The sequence below is a fragment of the Chelonoidis abingdonii genome, chromosome 3, assembly GCF_003597395.2.
Source record: "Chelonoidis abingdonii isolate Lonesome George chromosome 3, CheloAbing_2.0, whole genome shotgun sequence".
NCBI lineage: Eukaryota > Metazoa > Chordata > Testudines > Testudinidae > Chelonoidis > Chelonoidis abingdonii.
The window spans coordinates 86868540-86890121 of NC_133771.1; the positions used below are offsets into that span (position 1 = coordinate 86868540).

Genomic DNA, 21582 nt, shown 5'->3' on the forward strand with positions numbered 1-21582 from the left:
AAGGAAAGAAAGATATCTTAAAGATAAGACACATGTTGAACTGGAGTGTGAAGTTATCAGAAAGTCCCATTCTTATTTTCTGCACTTACTGGTACTTGCTTCCTTTCACTGATAGTGGACTGTCAGAAAACTGCAACACACTATTGCCAAGGGAGGGGGGCTGTCACCTCCTGCAGGACTCTGGCCTGGTCTACGCTACGCGTTTAAATCGATTTAAACAGCATTAAATCAATTTAACGCTGTACCCGTCCACACTACAACGCTCTTTATATCGATATAAAGAGCAATTTATATCGATTTCTGTACTCCTCCCAGACGAGAGGAGTAGCGCTAAAATCAATATAAACATATCGGATTAGGGTTAATGTGGATGGAAATCGACATTACTGGCCTCCGGGCGGTATCCCACAGTGCACGACTGACCACTCTGGACAGCAATCTGAACTCGGATGCAGCGGGCAGGTAAACAGGAAAAGCCCCGCGAACTTTTGAATTACATTTCCTTTTTGCCCAGTGTGGAGCTCTGATCAGCATGGGTGGCGATGCAGTCCCAAATCCAAAAAGAGCTCCAGCATGGACTGTACGGGAGATACTGGATCTGATCGCTTTATGGGGAGACAAATCTGTTGTATCAGAGCTCCGTTACAGAAGACGAAAATGACAAAGCGTTTGAAAAAATCTCCAGGCTACACAGTGCTGCATGACAGTGTAACGGGAAAGCCAAAAGTCAAATGGAAGCTCATGGAGGGAGGCAGGGAGGGAGGGGTACTGAAGACGTCCAGCTATCCCACAGTCCACAGCAGTTCTGAAAAGTAATTGCTTCTTGGCTGAGCTCCCAATGTCTGTAGGTTCAAACACAGTGTCTGGCGTGGTTCAAGGAATAGCTCTCTTCTTCCCGCCCCACGTGAAAGAAAAGGGAAAGAAATCATTTTTGCTTCTTTCAATGTCACCCTATGGTTACTGAATGCTGCTGGTAGACGCGATGCTGCAGCAACGAAGAGCAGTATCCGCTCCCTTCCCTCCGGTGGTAGACGGTACAAATATGGACTGATATCCATCATCGCCATCAGCCGTGAGTGCTCCTGGCTGGCCTTAGGTGAGGCTGGCCGGGGCGCCTGGGTAAAAATGGGAATGACTCCCAGTTTATTCCCAGTAGATGGTACAGAACGGCTGGTAACTGTCTTCCTCATAGCAACTGGGGGCTGAGCTCAATCAGCCCCTCCTTTCCTGTGTAAGAAAAGATTCTGTACTGCCTGGATCTGTCAAGCAGCAGCAATGCTTGGGCTCTCTCCCCGCACCGCTTATTGTCCTGCCTGGACTGTCATAGCCCCGGGAGGCTGCCTCCCCCTCATTTATCTCACTAAACAAGTCTCTGTTGCTTATGCCTGCAATTCTTATTAACTTCATGACACAAATTGGGAGACACTGCCACGGTATAGCCCGGAAGTTGGGGAGGAGGGAAGCAACTGGTGGGGTTGTTGCAGGGGCACCCCCTTGAATACTGACACGGAGAGCTTTGCTCTGATACACTGGTCCTCTAGTACACTTGCCCCTTATTCTAGGCGGACTGACATCTATTTTTTTAACACCATAAAGGAGAGATTGACTCGGGGAGTCATTCCCAATTTTGCTTTTGCGCCCCGGCCGATCTCAGCCAGGGCACTCATGATAGCAGTGGACAGTACAGAGGGGAGAGATAACCGTCATCTCAATTGCCAGTTTACTCCGGCAGTAGACAGTACAGAATGACTGGTAACCCACTCTGTTATCAATACAAAAGCAAATGAATGTGCTGTGTAGCGCTGGAGTATCGCCTCTGTCGCGGCATCCAGTACACTCGGTGCCGGAAAAAAAAAAGCTGAACGGGCTCCTGGTTTGCCGTGTATGGCATCTGCCAGGGCATACCAGGGAAATGGCGCGAAAGGATTGTCAGCTGTTGTTTTCCCGGAGGGAATGACTGACTGACATTTACCCAGAATCACCCGCGACAATGATTCAACCAAGATTCCAAGGGGCAGGGGCGACTGCGGGAACTAATGGAGATCAGCTTTACGGAATAGTCACATATGCAACGCTTCGGAGAATCACGTAAGCCTGACCAATAGGACACACAAAGCCGAAATTACTGTGCCTAGTGTGGCCGCGTGAAATCGAATTTATAATATCAGTTTTATGAAACCGATTTTAGCTAATTCGATATTATCGCATAGTGTAGACGTGGCTTATGTCTCTACCAAGTGAGGTAGCAAAAAGCATTGCATTCTGGCCTCTCGCTTGGCAGTGCGGAATGTTACCACAGGTTGCTTGGTTAGCTCGAAATGATTTTATCTTTGACTAGCAGATTAAAAAGGCAGGATTTTGTTTCCTTTATTAAACCAGTTGCGTAACTCTTTTTTTCAAAGATGAAACAGATGAAATGTATACCATACGCAGAAATGGTATGTTACATAATAGATTTTACGTATTACTAGGGTTAAGCTGTATTGCAGCTTTCTAAATGCATCAACAATGGGATGGTTCTCAGCAGTCGGATTATACCTGTATACAGTGGGCTAGATTCTCAAAACATTGGACACATTTGTTCATATTTACAACAGAAAATTTTTGTGATAGTGTATAATGCATATGTAGGTTGCCATATGTGGTATTTGTATGACATTTCAAGCCACATGCTTTTGTGTGTTTACGTAGCTATATAACTTTGCACTGCTCAAAGACTGAGTGGCTGGAAATCTGACTATGATAGTGTAAGTGTAATTTTAAAAGAAAAATTGAGGGAAGCTTCCTTTCTGGCCTGCCAATTTTTAAATGAATGAAAAATCAGGTCTAAATATGAAATTTCTTTCATTTCTTGAAAATGAAAGAGACGAATTCTGCCCTTGGCTATATCCAGTCAGAGTTGTATATGTGCAGAATTTGTCTTGTGATAATTTTTATGTTATTATTTGGATGTATAAACAGGATTCTTATAATCAAACACTCAAAATAAACTGATTTAAAAAAAGTATTCTAAGTCTGTGAAAAAGTTCACTGCATGAAAGAACTATAGAAAATCATAAAGATTTGCATTCCCTTTTATTTTAATACAGCTATATTGACTTTAATGTTTTGGGTCATTTAACATAGCAAAAAGGACTTAGTACAATGAGCACACACTAAAAAACACACTCAAATATACTAGCGACTTCATTTGAGTAGTGTGTGGCTGAGAAAAACACATTTAATAAGCTCTGAAAACCACACGGAAGTCTGCACAATCGAATGCATACAGGAAGGTTGTATAAAATATATTTTTATTTCATGTGTCACACTTTTAAAAATTCAAATAAATACAATGACAGATTCTGCAGAAGTTAGATATTCCCTTAACACTTTTCATAAGATTGTTCTGGCCCTTTGTGCCTGACAAAATTATCCTCTTCTTTCACTGCTCAGTTATAACCACTCCTCTGCCCAGAAGTGACTACATTTCACTGGTAAAGTTATGGTGATCTGAGCCTCCTAATGGATAAGACATTGGTCTTCTAAGATAGGGACTGTGAGTTCAAGTCCTGTCAGTGGTGGGTAAGCAGTTTGAGGCACTCAGATAATACAGTGACAGGTGCTAGCACAAGAACCTAGGGAGAAGATTTCTATACACCAATAGAAGAAATGGGAAGAAAAGTGTTGGATGAACATGAAATGTTCTTTGCTGGGTTAAAAAAACTAAACACGCTGGGCCTGATGATCCTACAATGTGCAGGGTGTCTTTGAAGAAGATAGTTCTCTGTACCTTGCAGAATCAGCTCCCTAATGGTATGTCTACCCTGCAATGTAAGTCCAGGGTTAGTGGGACTCTAATCAGGTGGCTCTGGGTTAGAGCATCTACACTGATTGATTGATTTTTAACCCTATGTTAAGAATTTTCTTACCCAGACGCAAACCTGGAGCCCTGGCATCCACACTTCATCACCTAGACCCAAGTCAAACCGACTATATCCCATACTCCCTGAGATCCTCCCAAAATGTGGCCACTCTAGTCCTTTGACCATGGTGCACTGTGGGGAAAACTTGACTGTCCACCCTGCATGGAACAGTCTGCTAACACACCCTGCCCAGCAGTCATTTTGGTCTGTGCACTCCCAGCTTCTGGAGCCAATAACATGAAGGAGGAATCTTTTGAAGAACTTTTCTTGTTGGTGCTTTCACTCCTGTGTCAGGAAACAGGCACAGCTTTCATGAGACGCTGGTGGACATTTCAGTGGCATTTTCTGACCCCCACAGGCACTTGACAGAGCTTGAGGAGAAGGAGGAGGAGGAAGAGAAGGACACAGACATGGCAGACTCGAACTGCCTGGTGCTGTTCATGACACTTGGTATAGCTGCTGATGGCCCCTACATAGACCGGTGCTTCTGGAGCAGGGCAACAAACAGAGGCTGGTGGGATCACATCATAACGTAGACCTGGGGTGACCAGGGGTGACTAAACTAAAGGCTTAAGGTCTGATCCTTCTCCATCTGAATTCAATGGCAAAATGTCTATTGACTTCAATGGAAAAGAGTTGCGTCCACCTTTTTTCTCATTGGTGGTATGTTAAAAATTTGTGATATATGTAAGAATGCTAATGGAACCATTCTTTTAAGAGGTTTGTAACCTTTTATTCCTTATGCCTCTCTCTCTCTCTCTCTCTCTCTCTCTCTTTCTATGTCCCCATAATCTGCCAATTGTCATAACTTCTCTCTACAGTATGTTTTTGCAAGGCTGAAAACAATGTCCGAAGACAGCAAAAATTATTTTGTTCCAGAAGCACAATACTCTTGGTGACCCCCCCCCCGCCCCAAAAAGGCCTTTGGTCATGAAGTGCAAGACTTTTAGAGATTTAAATAGATCACTGGGCCAGTATATATTAGCATGCATTTCCTAATTTGATGGATTTATTGTTGTCCTGGGAACTATAGGAACTGAACTTCAAGAGCTACAGAAAATGATTGACAGCCTTCAAAACCCCTTGGATCCTAACAGAGTTGCCCAACTGCTAATCATTCAAAGAGAAGTTATGTTTCTACAGTTTGATGCAGCAGTCAGATATGTATTACGGTGAGAGTTAAAAGTGCTAATTCCAAAAAATCATCTCTATTAGGCTCTTTTATAAAGTACCATGACTGGGTTTTAATTCAGTTCAAGAGGAAGGAGCTGTCTTAACACAAGTAGAAAAGATAAATTTAAAACAGCTGTACATAGTTCATCTATCAATTGACAGATTCCTTATCTGCTATATTTAAGAGAATTTCAATTTAGTGTATCTGAGTACAGCTTATCTGTGAATGTGAGGCTTATTGGTACTGTTCCTGTGTCATGTGCATTAGACATTCAAAAGAGAATTTTCTTAACTTTATCTATATCAATAAAATTGTGATTTAGTGTTGATAGATTATGGGCACTGCCACCCAGCACAGAGGGATAGTAGGGAGTGACTACTACTCCCTCCCCTTTTAATTGCTGTTCTATAGTATCATTTGATTGTTGTGGGAAGATGATGTAAACACAGCATTGGCCTGTTGGCAGATTGCAGATCCACAGGGAACCAGAAATGAAAAAACAGGCTAAGTTTGCTTCATCTTTTACTTACTAAGGCATTGTGGGCAATTTGTTAGGAAAACATTTCTCTTTGATAAAGATTAATATGCTGACAGGAAATTAAAGCAAACATAAATATGCTGTATGCTACATCTGTATCAATTCTTTATTGAGAACATGATTAAAGTTCATTTTCTCCAAACGGGGGTTATAATGCAAGTGAGAGCATAGTGACACGAAAATGCAAATTGCTTTATTATGAGTCCTTTGACATATTCCAGCTGTGAATACTCAAGGTGTCCTTAAAACTTGTCTGACAACTCCTTTATTGCTAAAAATACTCTTATTTATTTTATTCATTTATTACTTATACAGCACCATATGTGCACATGAAACATGCAAAAAGACAGGGTCCCTGCCCCAAGGAGCTTATAATTAAGGTTGATGAGTGCTTCCTAAGAGAACAGGTGTTGAGGGTGCTCGTCACCTTGCAGGAAATAGTTTGGCTTCAGACCTTGAGTTAAAAGGTGTGCAAAAAATGTGGGGATGAGAAATGTCTGTAGTAAAAGAGATTCAGATGAACTTATAGAGCTATTGTATATTTAGGCCGATTTCCAGTTTCATTTTTGGATGTTTCGTTTATGTAGTGTGTGTTTATAAAGTACATAACAAAGTCGCACAATATCTCTATGGAAGAACGCACTATGGATCTGAGATCTCTTTCCTCATATGCTCTTTGCCATTTAGACATTATGGAAATGTTTCGCTTTTCAGGTTGGAGTCACAAACGGGGAAAGGAATGATGGTGTCGTCCTCATAACTTTTAGCCTAGCGGTTAGGGCATTCACCCTAGATATGTGAGACCCAGTTCAATCCCCCTATCCTCTGCCTGATGTGGAGAAGGGATTTGAATTTGGATCTTCCACACTGCAGGAGTCTCCTAGCTACTGGGTTATGGGATATTCTGGGGTGGGGTGCTCTCAGTCTCTTGTTGAACCTGCTCTACTTCATATAAATAATTAAATAGTTACTGACTCAAGGACTTGAACGTGAGTCTCCTACATCCTAGGCAAGTGCCCTAATCACCAGGCTATAGGGTCACTCTTTCCCTGCCTAATGCCTGTGGCAATTCATAGTCATTTAAATGTTTACTGTTGTTTTTTTTTCAGTTTGCCCTCAAAATGTCATTTTTGGTTCAACTTCTAAATGCAACTTTTTTTTTTTTCAGTTTTCTGGAATTGCCAGCGACCAACAAATCCATTATTTGCCCAGCTCTACTCCTGACTCATAGTCGTGTTCTTCAGTTACAAGCTAGCCCTTCTACCATGAGAAAAGCTGCTTTCCATTAAATGTCCCTGGCATTAGCAGGATGTTATTTTCACTTATGTTAATCCACGGGCTGATGGATACATTTCTGAGCAGTAGTTTCTTATGCAATTGCAAGTGGCCAGTCACTGCATTCAGCTTATGCATCGCAACTAAGGGCTTGTCTATGGACTTACTTTAGTCTTCACTTGCATGCCATGCATGAACTGGCCCACGTGGACCCTGTTGGCATGCACTAAAATTTCCCTAGCATATAGGGACTACCTTAATATGAACCAGGGAACTTTTAGTGCGCACCAGCAGGGTGTACACAGACCAGTTAGTGCGTGACCTACTAGTGTGGACTAAAACGAACACTCTTCTGATGTGGACTAAAACACCATGTAGACAGGTCCTTAGCTTTTCACTAGGTACAAAACTACAGTCAGTTGTAGGTCATTGCCCATGACTGCGATGTAGTTCAGCATATTAATATGAATGTGTAAGCTAGTTACAAACTATATTTCAAATTTTTATTATAAAGGTGGTATTTAAAAAGTGATTTTTGGTGTCTCTTCAGAGAAGTATATTTGTCCTCCGGGAATACTTTGGCTTACCAGAGGGTTACAGACAGTATGCACCATGGGCTGCCTCCCCTGAGTAACTCTGCAGTAAGGAGTGTATTTGCCTCACAGCTCTGCCTCCCACAGCTACTGGACCCACGTAGCCCCAAGGTCAGTAAAATGTACTTTCAACGAATAATTGATTCGATTTGTTTCCTGTCTGTACTTGGGTGCTGAGTGGAGAAGTCGTTGTCAGTTCTTGCTGTGATACTCTATTCTGTGGTAGTACAGAACTTAGCACTTAGTGACTTTTCATTTCTGTGATCATAGTCCGTTCCACTTTGTCGCTGGGGTCCCCAGAAAAAGTACACTAATTAGCAAGTAATCGTAAAAACTAAAAAATAGAAGAGAACTATTACTGTAAGTAATCATATCCCTTGCATCCAGAATAGGATTATTCCCTACACTGTATGTTGGATCATTTTATCTACCCTAATTGTAATGGTGGACTTTCCACTAACTTCCTGTTGTGGGTCATCAGGCTAGTCATAGGGCCAGATACAAAGCCTGCTGAAGTTAACTTTCCTTTGACTTCTTTGGATTAGGCCCATAGATGCTAGGGTTAATAGATGTTTCCAGATATTCAGTTTAAATTTTCCTTTGCTCATTTTCATCCAAATACTTCTAGCTATACTCCACTGGATCACACTAAATTACTACTTTCCTACCTTGGTGTTGCACCTTTTCAGTCCTTACAGAATCGTGAAACTTCTGCAGTTGGTAGCTTGCTCTAAATCAGCAGTTCTCAAACTGGGGTCCATGGACCAGGGGGTCTGCAAGTCATCTCTGGGGCCTCTGGCCCTGCTGATCAACTCTTTCCCCCTCCCTCCCAGTGCCTCCTGTATGCTGTGGAACTTCAGTTCAGTGGCATGCAGGAGGTGCTGGGGAGGATCAGGGAAGGGGTGCGCTTGGAGGAGGGGGCAGAAAGAGGCAGGAAAGAGGAGGGGCAGTGTTGGAGCAGGGCAGGAAGGGGAGGGGCAGGGATGGCGCCTTGGGGGAAGGGGTGGAGTGGGGGCGAGGCCTGGGGCTGAGTAGGGGTTGAGCACCCCTGGGGAAAATAAGAAGCCGGTTTGGGGGTCTGTGAAAAATTTTAAATAAAAATGGGGATCCTCTGGTTGCTAAAGTTTGAGAACCCCTGCTCTAAATGATCATACTGAGCCATTATGTAGAACAAGTGAAGAATGAGATTTGCCCTGTGTGAAGAATAATAGTGGGTGTGTTAGCTTCTCCTCTCTCCTGGTGTACACAAGCATTGCACTGGAATGCTGCCCAGCTTCTGCAGGGATGTACTCAGAAGGAGAACGGGGTCCCTCTCTCTCGTGCTACAGAGGACAGGATTTTGCCTTTAATGTCTAAGCATAGTGCTGTCAATGTATGACCACTGAACTCCTCCTTTCTTTCAATATAGTTTGTGTCAAAATCCAAAGATGATAACAAAATTTTTAAAAATGTGGAAGTAATGTTAAATCTGACACCAGCTTTCAATAATCCAGGAAATGTAGGGTAAAGAGAACAGTCCTTTAACTGTTACTTATCCCATTGTTGTCTCAGTAGTCCTAGTACGTTCTCTACACTGTAGTTCCAATTAAACGCTTATCTGCAACTCATGCAAAAAAGTCAGAGCCTGGTATATTACAGACTAAGGAGCAGCCTGCACTGTGATTTCCTTCCTCAGCTCAAGTTAGATGAGACCTTTATTATTGTTTGAACATTAATTTTGTGCTTCTGAATGTTATCTGAATTTGTTTTAGACATTGACACTGTTTCCTTGGAGGGCATTTCTAGTGGATGGAGGACCGTTTCCAGTCACTATCAGCAATCTAAATACCATAAATTATAACATGCAGGTATGGTGACTGCTACTTGTACATCCAAAAGTTACTGTGCCTGTCTCCAAAGGTGCAGTGAAGATATGAAAATTGTTTTGCATTAAAACAAGTCCTTCCCTGTGATAGTAACACATTATTTTCTCATTTAAAAAACCCAAATTATTTTACCATTCACCATTTGTTTGTTTATTTAAAAAAACTGCTGCTCTTGGGCAATGAAATTGAACTAGGCAATTTCATTTTTTAGTTCTCCTGCATCTACCACAATGTTGTTGTGCTTGGGTAACAAAGTTCTTCCAGACTTTTAGGTCCACAGTGCCAGAGGCTTCTAGTAAAATCCATCTGTTCATACAAATGGATGGGTGACTTTTAAAGTAATTGTACTAACAATAACTCATTACCATAGTTACTCACTGAGATCTGTCTGAGTAACCTAGAAAAATCACCAGATGTGTCTCCTCCTCTAGTTGTGTCTGTGCAGACTGAGTGATGACGACCGAAAAGTTGCTCATGGGGAGCTGGTCGGGATGCAGTTTCTAATGGAGGATATACTGCAGAGTAGCTATGATGTTGTTATGGAAGATCATGCTGAATGGCAAACTGCTGTAGCTAAGAAAAAACAGGTACCTTGGACAAAATAATTCATTTAGGCTATACAGCTTGGAGTGGTTCCTCCCTGTCCACCTTGGCCATTTCACCTCGCTATGCCCCCTAGCAGCTGATAGCCATTTGACAGGGAATGAATGTGGTAAGTGTCATTAAAGAGTCTAGGGCCTGTTGGTGTGGGGAAGGGCTATTAGCAGTCTATCGCCCTGCTTCTCTGGCTGGGGCAGACAGCAAACACAGGCACTGCTGTATGATCTCTCATGTAGCTGCTTTGTGCCAGTGGGAGAGATCTCTCCTGTCCACATAATTACACCACTCCCAACAAGCGGCGGTAGTTACGTTGGTGGAAGGAGCTGGTGCTGTGCATACTACCACTTATGCCAGCACAATGTATGTCACTCTGGGATGTGTTCTTTTTCACATCCTTGAGTGACAGAAGTTTTACTAACATAAGTGGTTGTGTAGACGTGGCCACAGCTCTCTGTGGCAGACAGCAAATGCACACAAGCTATCCAGCCTAAGGTGGGTAGGCTGCTGCCCTGAGCTGGAGGCCCCACCTCTTATACTTCCTCTTCTGCCTTTCTGCTTCCAGCATGAAGGGCAGGCCTGGCTTGGCTCACCACAGAGGGCAGGGAGTGGCTCCTCCCTGGCAGCCTGGGTGGGCGACTACTCTGCCTCACTGCACAGCTCTTATGAAAAACTCCCTTAGACTTCAGTGAATCCTGGGAGTGTAGCATAAAAAAGTAGCCCTTAGTCCCATATAGTTATATTGCAATGATGGGATGTAATGTGTTTCAAAGAAGCTTTCAGAGTGCAGCTGACAATGAGGAGAGCCGCAGTGATGGAGCCCATTAGAAGGGCCTCTGGTGCCCACCATCCAGCTGCTGTACTTGCTGCCATCAGAAACTGGGGGACAAAGCAGGGCCTCTTCACTTTCCCCATCTGTGCCTCAGAGGACTAGAGGGTGAGCCACTTATCTGTCCCTTTAACAAGAGCTGCTCTGTGCACAGATGGCTGCCCCCCTTGTATAACAAGGACTGATAGTTAAGAGGAGGACTGGGTCCTCAGGCTGTACTTCCAAAAACAGTTGCACAATGGATAAAAATGTAGTGAATGGTCATTGGGGAGCATTAAGCCTTTCCAGAACCTACCACAAAAGTTTGGTTCAGGGGATGGGCTGAGATTCAAGCCATTTCTGATGGAAAGCAGATAAACCTACCGGCTAGTGAACATGTAAGTGTATGGTGATAGTGTCAGGAAGTGTGAATGTGGAGAAATGTGCAAAGAGAATGAGTTATTTATATTTTAATAGGGGCCGTTTCCTTCAGGACTTGAGCTGAGGATCAGTTTTTAAAGGTATTTTTGTCAACAATACAGCAGGGAGTTTTATTGAGGCAAGTGACTCAAGGAAAGTGGCAATAAGATGAAAGAGGTGTGTGTGTGTGTGTGCGTGTGTGTGCGCGTGCGCGCCTTGTCTTTTCTATAGTCTGCTCATTGAAATGAAAAAAGAGCCACTAGATTTTGCAGGACACTAATGTATGGAAACAATTATAGTGGGTTGCAAGGTTTAATTCAATCTCCAACAAGCGTACAGTGGCTTATCTCATTTTATTAAACAATGAAGTGTATGATATGAGATCGTAACAAAATATGTCTCCTATAATAATTTCATTAGAATTTGGCAGAAGTTGATGAATCACATGCCAGTTGGTCAGAGAGCAGCAGAAAGACTTGCAAAGCTCCGCCAAGGCTGCACGATCCAGTTACTTCACGTGCTTTGCTGAGATCTTTTCTGATAACATGGAAGCAGTTGGAAGTATTAAAGGCAGAATGGGGTAGACTTAAACTGAAAGTCGAGGATATCAATACAGTTCCTCTTTACAAACAGTTTGCTGAGCTATATGGGTGAGTTTCCTTCTGATTTAAAAGTATTCTAGACTGGAGTGGTTGTGAAAGTTAAAAACGTTCTTCACGCTGTTTTCTTACTCTTATCTTGTTTCAATTTGCTCTGTTTTAGTTCTACCTTTCTTTAATTTGGTACAAAATTGGTAACTATTCTAATATCTTTGCTTTCTCTTTAGAATAGGGTTTTTGACCTGCTCTGAGCTTCTTTCTCCCTGAATTGTTTATTAGTAAGGTTGTTCCAAATGTATTCCTGTGGCCTTTCAGTGACACTATTGGTTCTACCTGTCTCTTTAGGACATTCACATCAATGTTACATACAGTACTTTTAAAAATTGACATTCCTGAAGCTGATTTTTAATGAAGTGGAAATGTACCAGGATTCTTCCTAATCCTCCCACTTAGCTTGGGCTGAATAATGTGCGTTTGAAAATCTGGCAAGTTTTCTTTAAAAGGACACTTACTAAAAACCTAAAACTATATCTTTTTAAAAATGTGATAATGCACTGCCCTCCTGGTCCCCTGAAATAAAATCTATTACCAAAATGAGCAACATAATGAAAATAAAAGTTTGCTGGATAACACAGCAGTAATACAGTCTATGTAGGTGGGTGTTTTGGGGATATCGGAAAACAGGATTCTCACAGAATGGGGCAGAGAAGATGTCTGTTTGTGTCCTTGCAAATCCAAAACATTTTTGTCTTAGTTTGTTCCTTTAACAAACTGGTATCAGGTCTCTCTATTCTAGTCATCATATATCAAAGTGCCACTGAATACCTCCATTGTACTGTTCCTATGAGACATGTTGTGTTGCTATCTTCAGATTATCCTGAGATCACTCAGATGTCAATTTTATGCCCCTGCTCACTAGCAAGTTACAATAGAAATACCAACTCACTGTTATCTCTAGTGACTTGAGAGAAGAGATACTAAGATATCATTGTTATTTATACTTACATAAAAGCAGACTTCCCAATTTACATCTACAAATCCCTAAACAACAGAAGCCTATCTGAGTAGAATGGCACTCCAGTTTTCTACTGTGCCCAGTCTCTGCTTTGTGCAGCAGGGTGGGGCTGTCAGAGAGGTGATTGCAGCTTTCTAGTTTTCAAACTAGTGCAATGCTGATCTCAGTTCTGACGTACTGTAGAGCAGTCTGTGAGCTATACTCACCTGTGCTAGCAAGTAAAGGCTCTCAGGGAGCCATCTGCCAGCTGAGCATAACTAACATGGAGTAATCCTCCTGCCATGCCCCCTCCTTCCCTGGCACATCCCTATGGTGAGTCCAAAGTGGAAGGGTTGCTTATGAGCAAGCCGTACCAGATTAATGCCAGTTTAGGACTCCCCCATGTCGGGGGAGTTTTCAGGTGGCCTAATCTGGCTCCTCAGCACAGTGCAGGCCAGAGAAGGGGGCAAGAATCTGGTGATATAATGTCACTTAGAAAGCAGGGGGAGTTGGGAGCTGTTCTTCATTGCTCATCTGGAAGTAGAGAAGAAATTGCCAGGGCTGAGGAGCTGCAGGAGCAAGACCCACCTGCAATACCCAGACCCACTTACTGGTATAGTGTGGGGATTTGGTAAGATCTATATGCTTCCTGGGACTGGGATCTCTGCTCCCTGTAGAGCTTATAAATTCTGCAGGGGGCGAGAGACCCTAGTTTCAGGAACATGTAGAGCACTTGAAGTCAACCTGCTCCTACAGCATTCTGAAACTCTTCAGAAGGAGTGCTGGGGGCATGGGTTCTTCACGCTAAATGTGTGGCAGGGCACTTCTCCCACACATCTCGGCTCCAGCAATCCCTCTTTTGCTCTATCCCCACTGTTTCAGAGCTATGCTAATTTGTGCCAGCTGCCAAGGGACTGATATGGTAGTCATGATCGCTGGGGTACAGCCAAGCTCCTTCCCCCTCCCCCCCCCCCGCCCCTGGCTTTCCCATATTCCCTTCACTCACACCTGCGGAGGAGGTATTAGTGTAGCAGTTCCTATGCCAACTCTGTGCCAGTGGAGGATTTCTTTATGCCAGGGTAATCTATCTGTGCTGGGTTTAGGACCACTTTGTTGAATCTTGGTGTATATATTTTGTGAATGGAAACAACAGCTCTGTGGAAAGTGATGGTAAAACACTGCACTCATCCCCATCACCAGGAAAAGTTTCCACTCTTCTTGAGCAAATGAGGTTTTCAAGTTTGCAGATGTCTGTGTCAAATGCGATCTATGGTGTCAAATGTAACCTGGTATCTGTGCCCTTTTGTCAATTGCTCCTCTTGTTGTTTGGAGACATAAAGGAGGCTGTAGGGAGGCTGGCACTGTTTCTACCTAGCAAATGCAATCAGATACGAGAGTGCAGCATGTGGGAGGGTCTCTACATCTATTTGGTTGTCAGGGGAGAAATTTGTACTGGCAACCAGAATTCTCATCTTTGTTTTTGCTCTTCCTGCTTCATCCACTGAACTTTTATTTTTCTATAACTATTGAAAAAAGAAGTGATGTTATGTGAGATTCAGTATCACATGATCAGTCCATGCAGAAAATCCTGCTCTGCTAGCAGTGCTTCCTGACCAGATGACAGAGGATAGTGAAATTAGTCCCAATGCATATGTGTTGGGGGAGGTGAGAATGAGGTATGTGTGACCTGAACGAGAGAAATACAGAAGAGACTGAAAATACTGTTGAGAGAGAATATGTGTAACATCTTTGTCTGGATTTCTTTAGCACTGACATCCTATACCCTGCTATGAGAGCCATTGCCAGGCAGATGGGCACAGAAGATGAGTTTGAAGGACTTGTAACAAGCTCTCAGTCTATACTTCCTCCAAAAGGAGCATCAGAAATTGAAGTCAAAACACGGCAGGTAAAGGAGGACTGTTACTGCACAGGGGGAGTGCTGTTGAGTGACACGGAACCATTAAAACCCAGGGGGGGCCTAAACAGGGTCGCCTGTAGGGATAGTTCAAGCAAACTGGGACCTGTGCTGCAAGGCCCATGACTCAGCGCCCTGGAGTAGCATAAAGCAGCTATAATGGACTAGTGAATCTGACCCTCAGAGTACTCATGGTACAGAATTGGACACAATATAACTTCCCTAAATTATCTTATTTTTACTCCTACATACTATGTGTTTTTTAAAGTTACTTTTTAAAAAACTGAAAATTGGCAAAGCAGACCAGATGAGGTATAACAAGCATAGAGATTTAATGTGAATAATTTACTGTAAACTTACTGTAGCTTCAAAAACTGCTGGAAAGTCTGGAAATACACATGATCCATGATGTGAAAAAGAAAATTAACCAGGAGATGACATTAGTCACATCTGAAAGAGCAAGAGCAGGAAGTGGCCTCCCTACAGGTAAGGTGTTAAAATACAAAATGCATTTTTATTTCTAGCCTCCCCATCTCTTTTCTGCATAGGAAGCATGCCAAACATGGGAAGCCCAATCCTACAGCCTTTACATATGTGTAGGAGCTCTGGACGTTACAGTAGGCTTACCAGTTTTGTAGCTAATACAGGGAGCAGGCTGCTTCTATCCACTTTCCCATTGCGGAACATGCATCCCTAGTGCCACATGGAGGGTGGAGTGCAAGGATTCTACTCAGCCTTTGTGCAGGGTGGTAAGGTTCCTGTGTCTCCTTCCTGCTTCCCTTTGCACCCATTCAAGAGCCAGAAACAATTTGGCCCACATACAGTGAAATCATTGGTGAAAATTTACCATCATCACATAAAACTCCCTTCAGCTTTTGATAAAGCCCAGCCCTTTATGTGAAAATGCCCATACCTTGACTGTGCCACCATGTGATGAAAACTTGTACACTGGGGTTTCAAGCACTTGGGCCACTTGACACTTATCCAGCCTGCTCACCCAGATTCAAATGCTGCAGAATCTAAGCTTTGACTTTGTTTTTATAAAGCAAGTTTTAGCCATAATTATTACAAAGAAATCTTTCCAGATACGAGTTGTGTGCACCAAACTAACTCAAACTTTTCTTCCTGAGTCTGCAGACAGCTTGAAATTGCTCTCACTTATCAAATTGGGGTGTCAATGCTTAAGCCAAATTATGACACTTTAAAAGCGAGACCTCCAAGTAATTTAAGTTCATAACTATGCACTTTAATTTATACATTTAACATAACTGTATGTGCAGATCCGGTAAGTGCATGCACAAATGGTCGAACAGGCAAGTGGTGGAAATAATGGTAGTTCTAAAAATGACTGCCATCATTTTTTTCCACTGACTGGTATTGAATGCAACTGTAATTTTTCTACCCAAATGTTTAGTTACCACATAAAAAGCCATGTTTTACTCTCAGTTTTCATGCAAAGCTCTTATTATCAGTGAGTGATCAATTGTGGATAGGGCCCTAACTGGTGGACCTGGCCCGTAACAAAAATGTATTTTAGCCCTATTGACACAACGTATCTAACACTCCTGCTGCACAGAATCATGTAATTTGTGGTGATGGTTACCTTCTGTTGCATACATTTTTAGAAAGACTGAGAAATCCTAAACCACAAATTGCACATATCATTTTACAGGGATTAAAGAGGGATCAATATTTTGTGATGGAGATCTGTTGATGTATTGTTTGTTTTATTTTTTTCCCCTTGCTCCTCCAGAGCTCTGGAAGCATCGAGTCATGCAAGAAAACTTCTCAGTTGTAAGACCACAAATAGTCGAAACATTTGTTCAGAGACTAATGGAAAATTACCAAGAATCTGATGTAGAGGTACATATACTGTGTTTCTATCCAGACATAGCTAATCTTTATTTACATCTTTACTTATTAAAACCTGCGTCAGTCAGTGACGCACAAGGGAAACACCCTCTCTTAAACTTATGAGTTTACGTTCAGATTATGTTAGCAATGTGAGCTTGTGTGTTACGTATGACACTGGCCACCTTGTGATGTGATTTGTTCAGATCTCACAATTGTAGTAAGGCCAGGCAGAATTAGTACCGAGATTAGAGGCTTCTAAGCAACTATAGGAAAGTAGTGTTGGGGACTCAAAAGGCAGAACTCTTCCTTCTGAGTTGGTACTAAATCAGTGTCCCTGTGTGGTGTTAAGAAGTACTCTGTTGCCACTTTAAGTCATTAAAGAACTGATGTATTCATTCTGAGAGTGGGGGTGTTGGCCCCAATGTCTTGGCCAGTTTCCAAGTTGGTAATTACATTTTTCATACCTAAAAATTCTTGTTGCAGTTTCAGTTGGAAAAGGTATTCATTTCTCATGTTGTATAGTTGTAATGTGCTTTGTGTGTGCATGTAACCCTGCTTTCCCACAAAAACTCCACAGAAATGTAAGGGCTGCCCTGACAGCCAACTGGTAGACGCCTGTGTTTCCAGAGCCAAAGGACAAGGCTTTTAGTTTTAGTTTTAGTTTCTTAGAGATGTTTGTGGTTTATATAGTAATAGTCTGTTCTCTACAACACATGGATTTGTCACACGTTGCTGTTTTTCACCCTGAGGGAAGAGGGCAGTTTCATAGTGGATGAAATAATCTCTTTATTTAGCTTAAATTCATAACTTGGAGATCTTTAGGGATGAAAAGTATTTTATAAATATATGTTCAATTATAATGAAATATAAGGTCATTATCAGACCTGCTACATTGTTTTCATTGAAATGTGATTCAGTATTGAGATGAATTGCTTGGTTCCTAGAAGTAAGACTGTTCCCCATCCAAACGGTGTGGAGAAATTTCCCTGAGAGCTCTCCTGTCTACAAGTGAGCTTATGGAGCTAAAGTCTTGTCTGCACACAAATTTGCACTTGTTTAATTTATCTGCTCCAAACCCCTATGTTAGACCCTCCTATTTCAGTTTGAGTCATTGATTTCAATTTAGCTTAACTTGGATCCTAAAAGATTTAACTAAACTGGAATGATCCTGGTTTAAACCAAAACAAGAATGTCCACATACCTTTTTGCACAGGTTTAACTGAATCAGTTTAAAATTACATCTTTGGTTAAACCAATGCAACTTTACATGTAGACAAGCCCTATGTTCTGAATGAATCTGCTCATCTTTTTGGAAGCATTCCTTCTAAGTGCTCACCAGGGTTTTTGGAAAGTGTAGGGTGGGGAGAAAAGTTTCTTATTTTTCTCTGAAGTATAATTTCTATAGGAGGAGCAACTGATCTCCAAATGAATGGAAAAACTGAAACTAGGCAGTTCCCATATGGGAGTATATGTCAAAACAAAATACAGAAGCCTTGGGGTGGAGTATGGAGGTGGACAGGAAATAAATGTAAATACCTGTGTTACCGTAGCAGGGTATGTCTAAAATGACTAAAAACTTAAGTTTGGTTTTATCATGGGATTATTATTGTTGTTGTTTGTTGGTTTTTCCAGATTACATTTAAAAAAAGCCATTTACAAAACTGCCTCACTGCACTGGGCTGTGATGTCATGGCCAGAGAGCGCAGCAACTTTGAGACTTACTCTATGTTTTATGAAAATCTGCTACAGCAGGAACATCAGCTACTCTACCAAAAAGAACAGGTACATGCCTGGTGCTGATTCTGTATAGCAGAGAGGGGAGAAATGTCAAAGAGATTTTTGCAAGATGGAAAGCCATTGCCAAATAACAACGAAGCTTTCAGGTGGTAAAATAATTGTAAGATAATTCTGCTGTGCTAACTTAGTCACAATATGCCTTTGTGCTCTGTTTCAGGAACTGCATGTAGCAGAAGAAGGTGGAAGGCAGACTGATGTAAACCTTAGTCAGGTTGGTGGTGGAGATTTCTGTTCCAGTAGCATTTTAGAGGTCCCAGTCAGGATTGGAGCCACACTGTGAAGGGCATTGTATAAACTCATGCAGACCATCTCTGACCAAAGAGCCTAGTTATTGCTTTGTTTGTCATATTTCTGGGCTTGTAGATGCACTGCACAACGACTTTTAATGTTTCTTTGTAGCCGCAACCACTCAGCAGATTACAGCTATGCCACTTGGGTTTTGTTCTTGGCAGGGTATATGGATGGGAGGCCTTCAAAGAAAATCCATGTGGAAGTGGTGGAAATATTTCACAGGGACCAGTCTTCCATCTAACCCAGTAGTGCACCAATGTCCCATTATAGTTTTGGGGTTCCTATGCTGCTGGAGTTGTCATCTTTTGAGTCTTTGTAAAACAGAGATGATAACCATTCACGATTACTGAGGAACACAAGATGTTTTTTTCAAAAGCTCAGAGTCCTGGCCAATATCCATATTAGATAATTACATGATCTTAAAATTGTAATTTTAGTAGAAATTGTTTATTCTCCCTTCCAAAAAATTCTGTGCAGCAAGTCTGATACAGAATAGCTATTGTCTGAAGTAAATAGGATGAAATTCAATAAGGACAAATGCAAAGTACTCCATAATCAGTTGCACACATACAAAATGGGAAATGACTGTTTAGGAAGGAGCACTGCAGAAAGGGATCTGGGGGTCATAGTGGATCACAAGCTAAATATGAGTCAACAGTGTAACTATGTTTCAAAAAAGCAGACATCATTCTGGGATGTATTAGAAGGAGAATTGTAAGCAAGACACAACAAGTACTGACCACTGGCCAATCCCAATAGCTCCCAGTCTTCTCCTTTTCTTGTTTCCCTCACCAACTCCCAGTCCTGGTTCCCCCCCACCATCCCATGGTTCCCAGTCCTAGACTCCTTGCCCACTAGTCTCAGCCTCTCCTTCCATACCCAGCTTTCAGTGTCCCCACCCAACCTGTCCCAGCTGCCTCCTCCCACTACCACCTCTGGCTCCCGGTATTAGCCTTGCCCCCTCTTCAGTTCCTAGTCCCAGTCTCCTGATTCCTTCTCCCAAACTATCCCTTTCCCTCCCCCAACTTCAGCTTTATTGCCTCTGCATTTGAATCAGATGGCTTCTTCCTCCACAGGGCCTGACTCCCAACAGGGTGGGGGAGTCCTGGTCAGGACAGGTTCCCTGCTTTCAGTTTCAGTGCCTGGCCCCACTCTGGCTCAGAACAACTGGGATCAACCATTACAGAGAACGTTTGGCTCTTCCTCTGAAGCCCTGGGCTGGCGCATGCTCAGTTGCTCTGTGGGGATGGCATATGCACAGTCTGATCAGCACTAGGAGCTGAGAGAGCCTTGAGCATGTTCAGTGAGCTTGGAATATTCAGAGATTTTATCTGTTATACTCAGTAGACTACTTAGAGTTTGTGTAAACTGTGATTATTTTTTGTCAAAGGCTTCTAAATTGATCACATTTTGGCCAGTTTTCACAAGGATGGAAAAGGCACATCCCTGACACACAGACATGCCAAATTTAAAGTCCATGCTGCAAAGGCTAGGGGCACTAGAGTTGTTCAAAGAAAAGATGACAAGAATTTTTTAATGTGGCAATTCTTATTCTAGCCTTAATCTTAGAAATGGCTGAACTGTTCTGGCTGAAATTTTCCAGAAGAATTCAACCTGATGCAGACACCCAGCGTGGAAAAAATCAGTCTAAATGGTTAAAGTTTGGCAAAGTTATAAGCAACTGAAAACTGGGTTCTATAATGGGAAGTATCAGGCAATCATAAAAAATAGTTGGTGCTACCAACCATGAGTATATTATATATATTTTTTGCATATAAAGGCTTCTGGTATCAGTTTTTTTTAAAATGACCCCAGATTTCCTAATGTTGTACTCACAATTAAGTATGAATGCAAACTGGTTGCAAATGCAATAGATTAAGGATGAAAATGAAAGAACTTATACATGTAATAACTACCTGCCTGAGCCTGCAAACCAAGTGGACAAATACATTCCATTAGTTGTGCTCCCATTTCTGCTAACGTGGATTCCATCTCTAGGAATCAGATTGTGCAGTGTTTTCAAGTATAAAGAGACCTACTAACAATACATTGCTGTTTGTTTGAGTCTTTATTAAGCAGTCTGTGCCTGGAGCTGTACGAACCTATAGAAAGACATTTTACTTGCTCCAAGAAACTTACAACCTAGTAGTTTTCTATACACCTTAGTTGCAGTTCCTCTGATTTTCTGTCTTCAAGGAATAGGGGCAGTTAGGGTAAGTGGGATCAGGATTCACCAAAACTTCATGGCCCCACACAGACTCTTTCTCCTAATATCAGACTTCTTAATTTTCCTCCATCAGCCCACCCCAAATATACTTGCTCCCAATCCCTCTTACCTACTGGATTCATTACTCATCTTCGGTGTCTCTCACTTTCTCTCCCTCCCCTCATAATCACAAATAGACTCTTGGGTTTTCATGTGTCATTATACATCTGAGCACCCTCAAAACATTGGACGTGAACCTCGGGGACAGGGTCAGCTTTAGGCCTATCCACCAATTCCCCTACGCCTAAGAGGGCGCCGCGCCCAGTGAGAATCCCTTCCCTGGCAAGAGGCGCCTTTTTCATTTTTACTCACCTGGAGGCGCTTCAGGTCTTCAGTGGCACTTTGGTGGCAGGTCCTTCAGTGCTGCTGAAGACCTGGAGCGAGTGAAGGACCCACCACCGAAGCTCCGCCGAAGACTCGGAGCACTACCCGGTGAGTACAAGCTCCACATGTTTTTTACTAAGTATCAGAGGGGTAGCCTTGTTAGTCTGGATCTGTAAAAGCAGCAGAGAATCCTTTGGCACCTTGTAGACTAACAGACGTTTTGGAGCATGAGCTTTCGTGGGTGAATACCCACTTCGTCAGATGCATGTGGTGGAAATTTGCAGGGGCAGGTATATATATGCTAGCAAGCAAGCTAGAGATAAGGATGAGGCCCTGTTCTAGCAGCTGAGTGTGAAAACCAAGAGAG

At 42.4% G+C, this 21582-nt stretch overlaps 1 protein-coding gene and 1 long non-coding RNA gene across 2 annotated transcripts in view; one reads left to right on the top strand and one right to left on the bottom strand.

The window, feature by feature from the left end:
• LOC116815877 (coiled-coil domain-containing protein 162-like) overlaps positions 1–21582 on the top strand; it is a 98454-nt gene that overhangs the window by 54109 nt on the left and 22763 nt on the right. The window contains exons 18-27 of the mRNA XM_032764606.2: positions 4939–5077; positions 7443–7596; positions 9237–9332; positions 9782–9937; positions 11596–11825; positions 14536–14674; positions 15049–15169; positions 16437–16546; positions 18170–18319; positions 18492–18545. Coding sequence (XP_032620497.2) covers positions 4939–5077; positions 7443–7596; positions 9237–9332; positions 9782–9937; positions 11596–11825; positions 14536–14674; positions 15049–15169; positions 16437–16546; positions 18170–18319; positions 18492–18545 — 1349 coding nt within the window. The remainder of the gene's footprint in view (positions 1–4938; positions 5078–7442; positions 7597–9236; positions 9333–9781; positions 9938–11595; positions 11826–14535; positions 14675–15048; positions 15170–16436; positions 16547–18169; positions 18320–18491; positions 18546–21582) is intronic.
• LOC142046571 (uncharacterized) overlaps positions 1–21582 on the bottom strand; it is a 42789-nt gene that overhangs the window by 2460 nt on the left and 18747 nt on the right. The window lies entirely within an intron of this gene.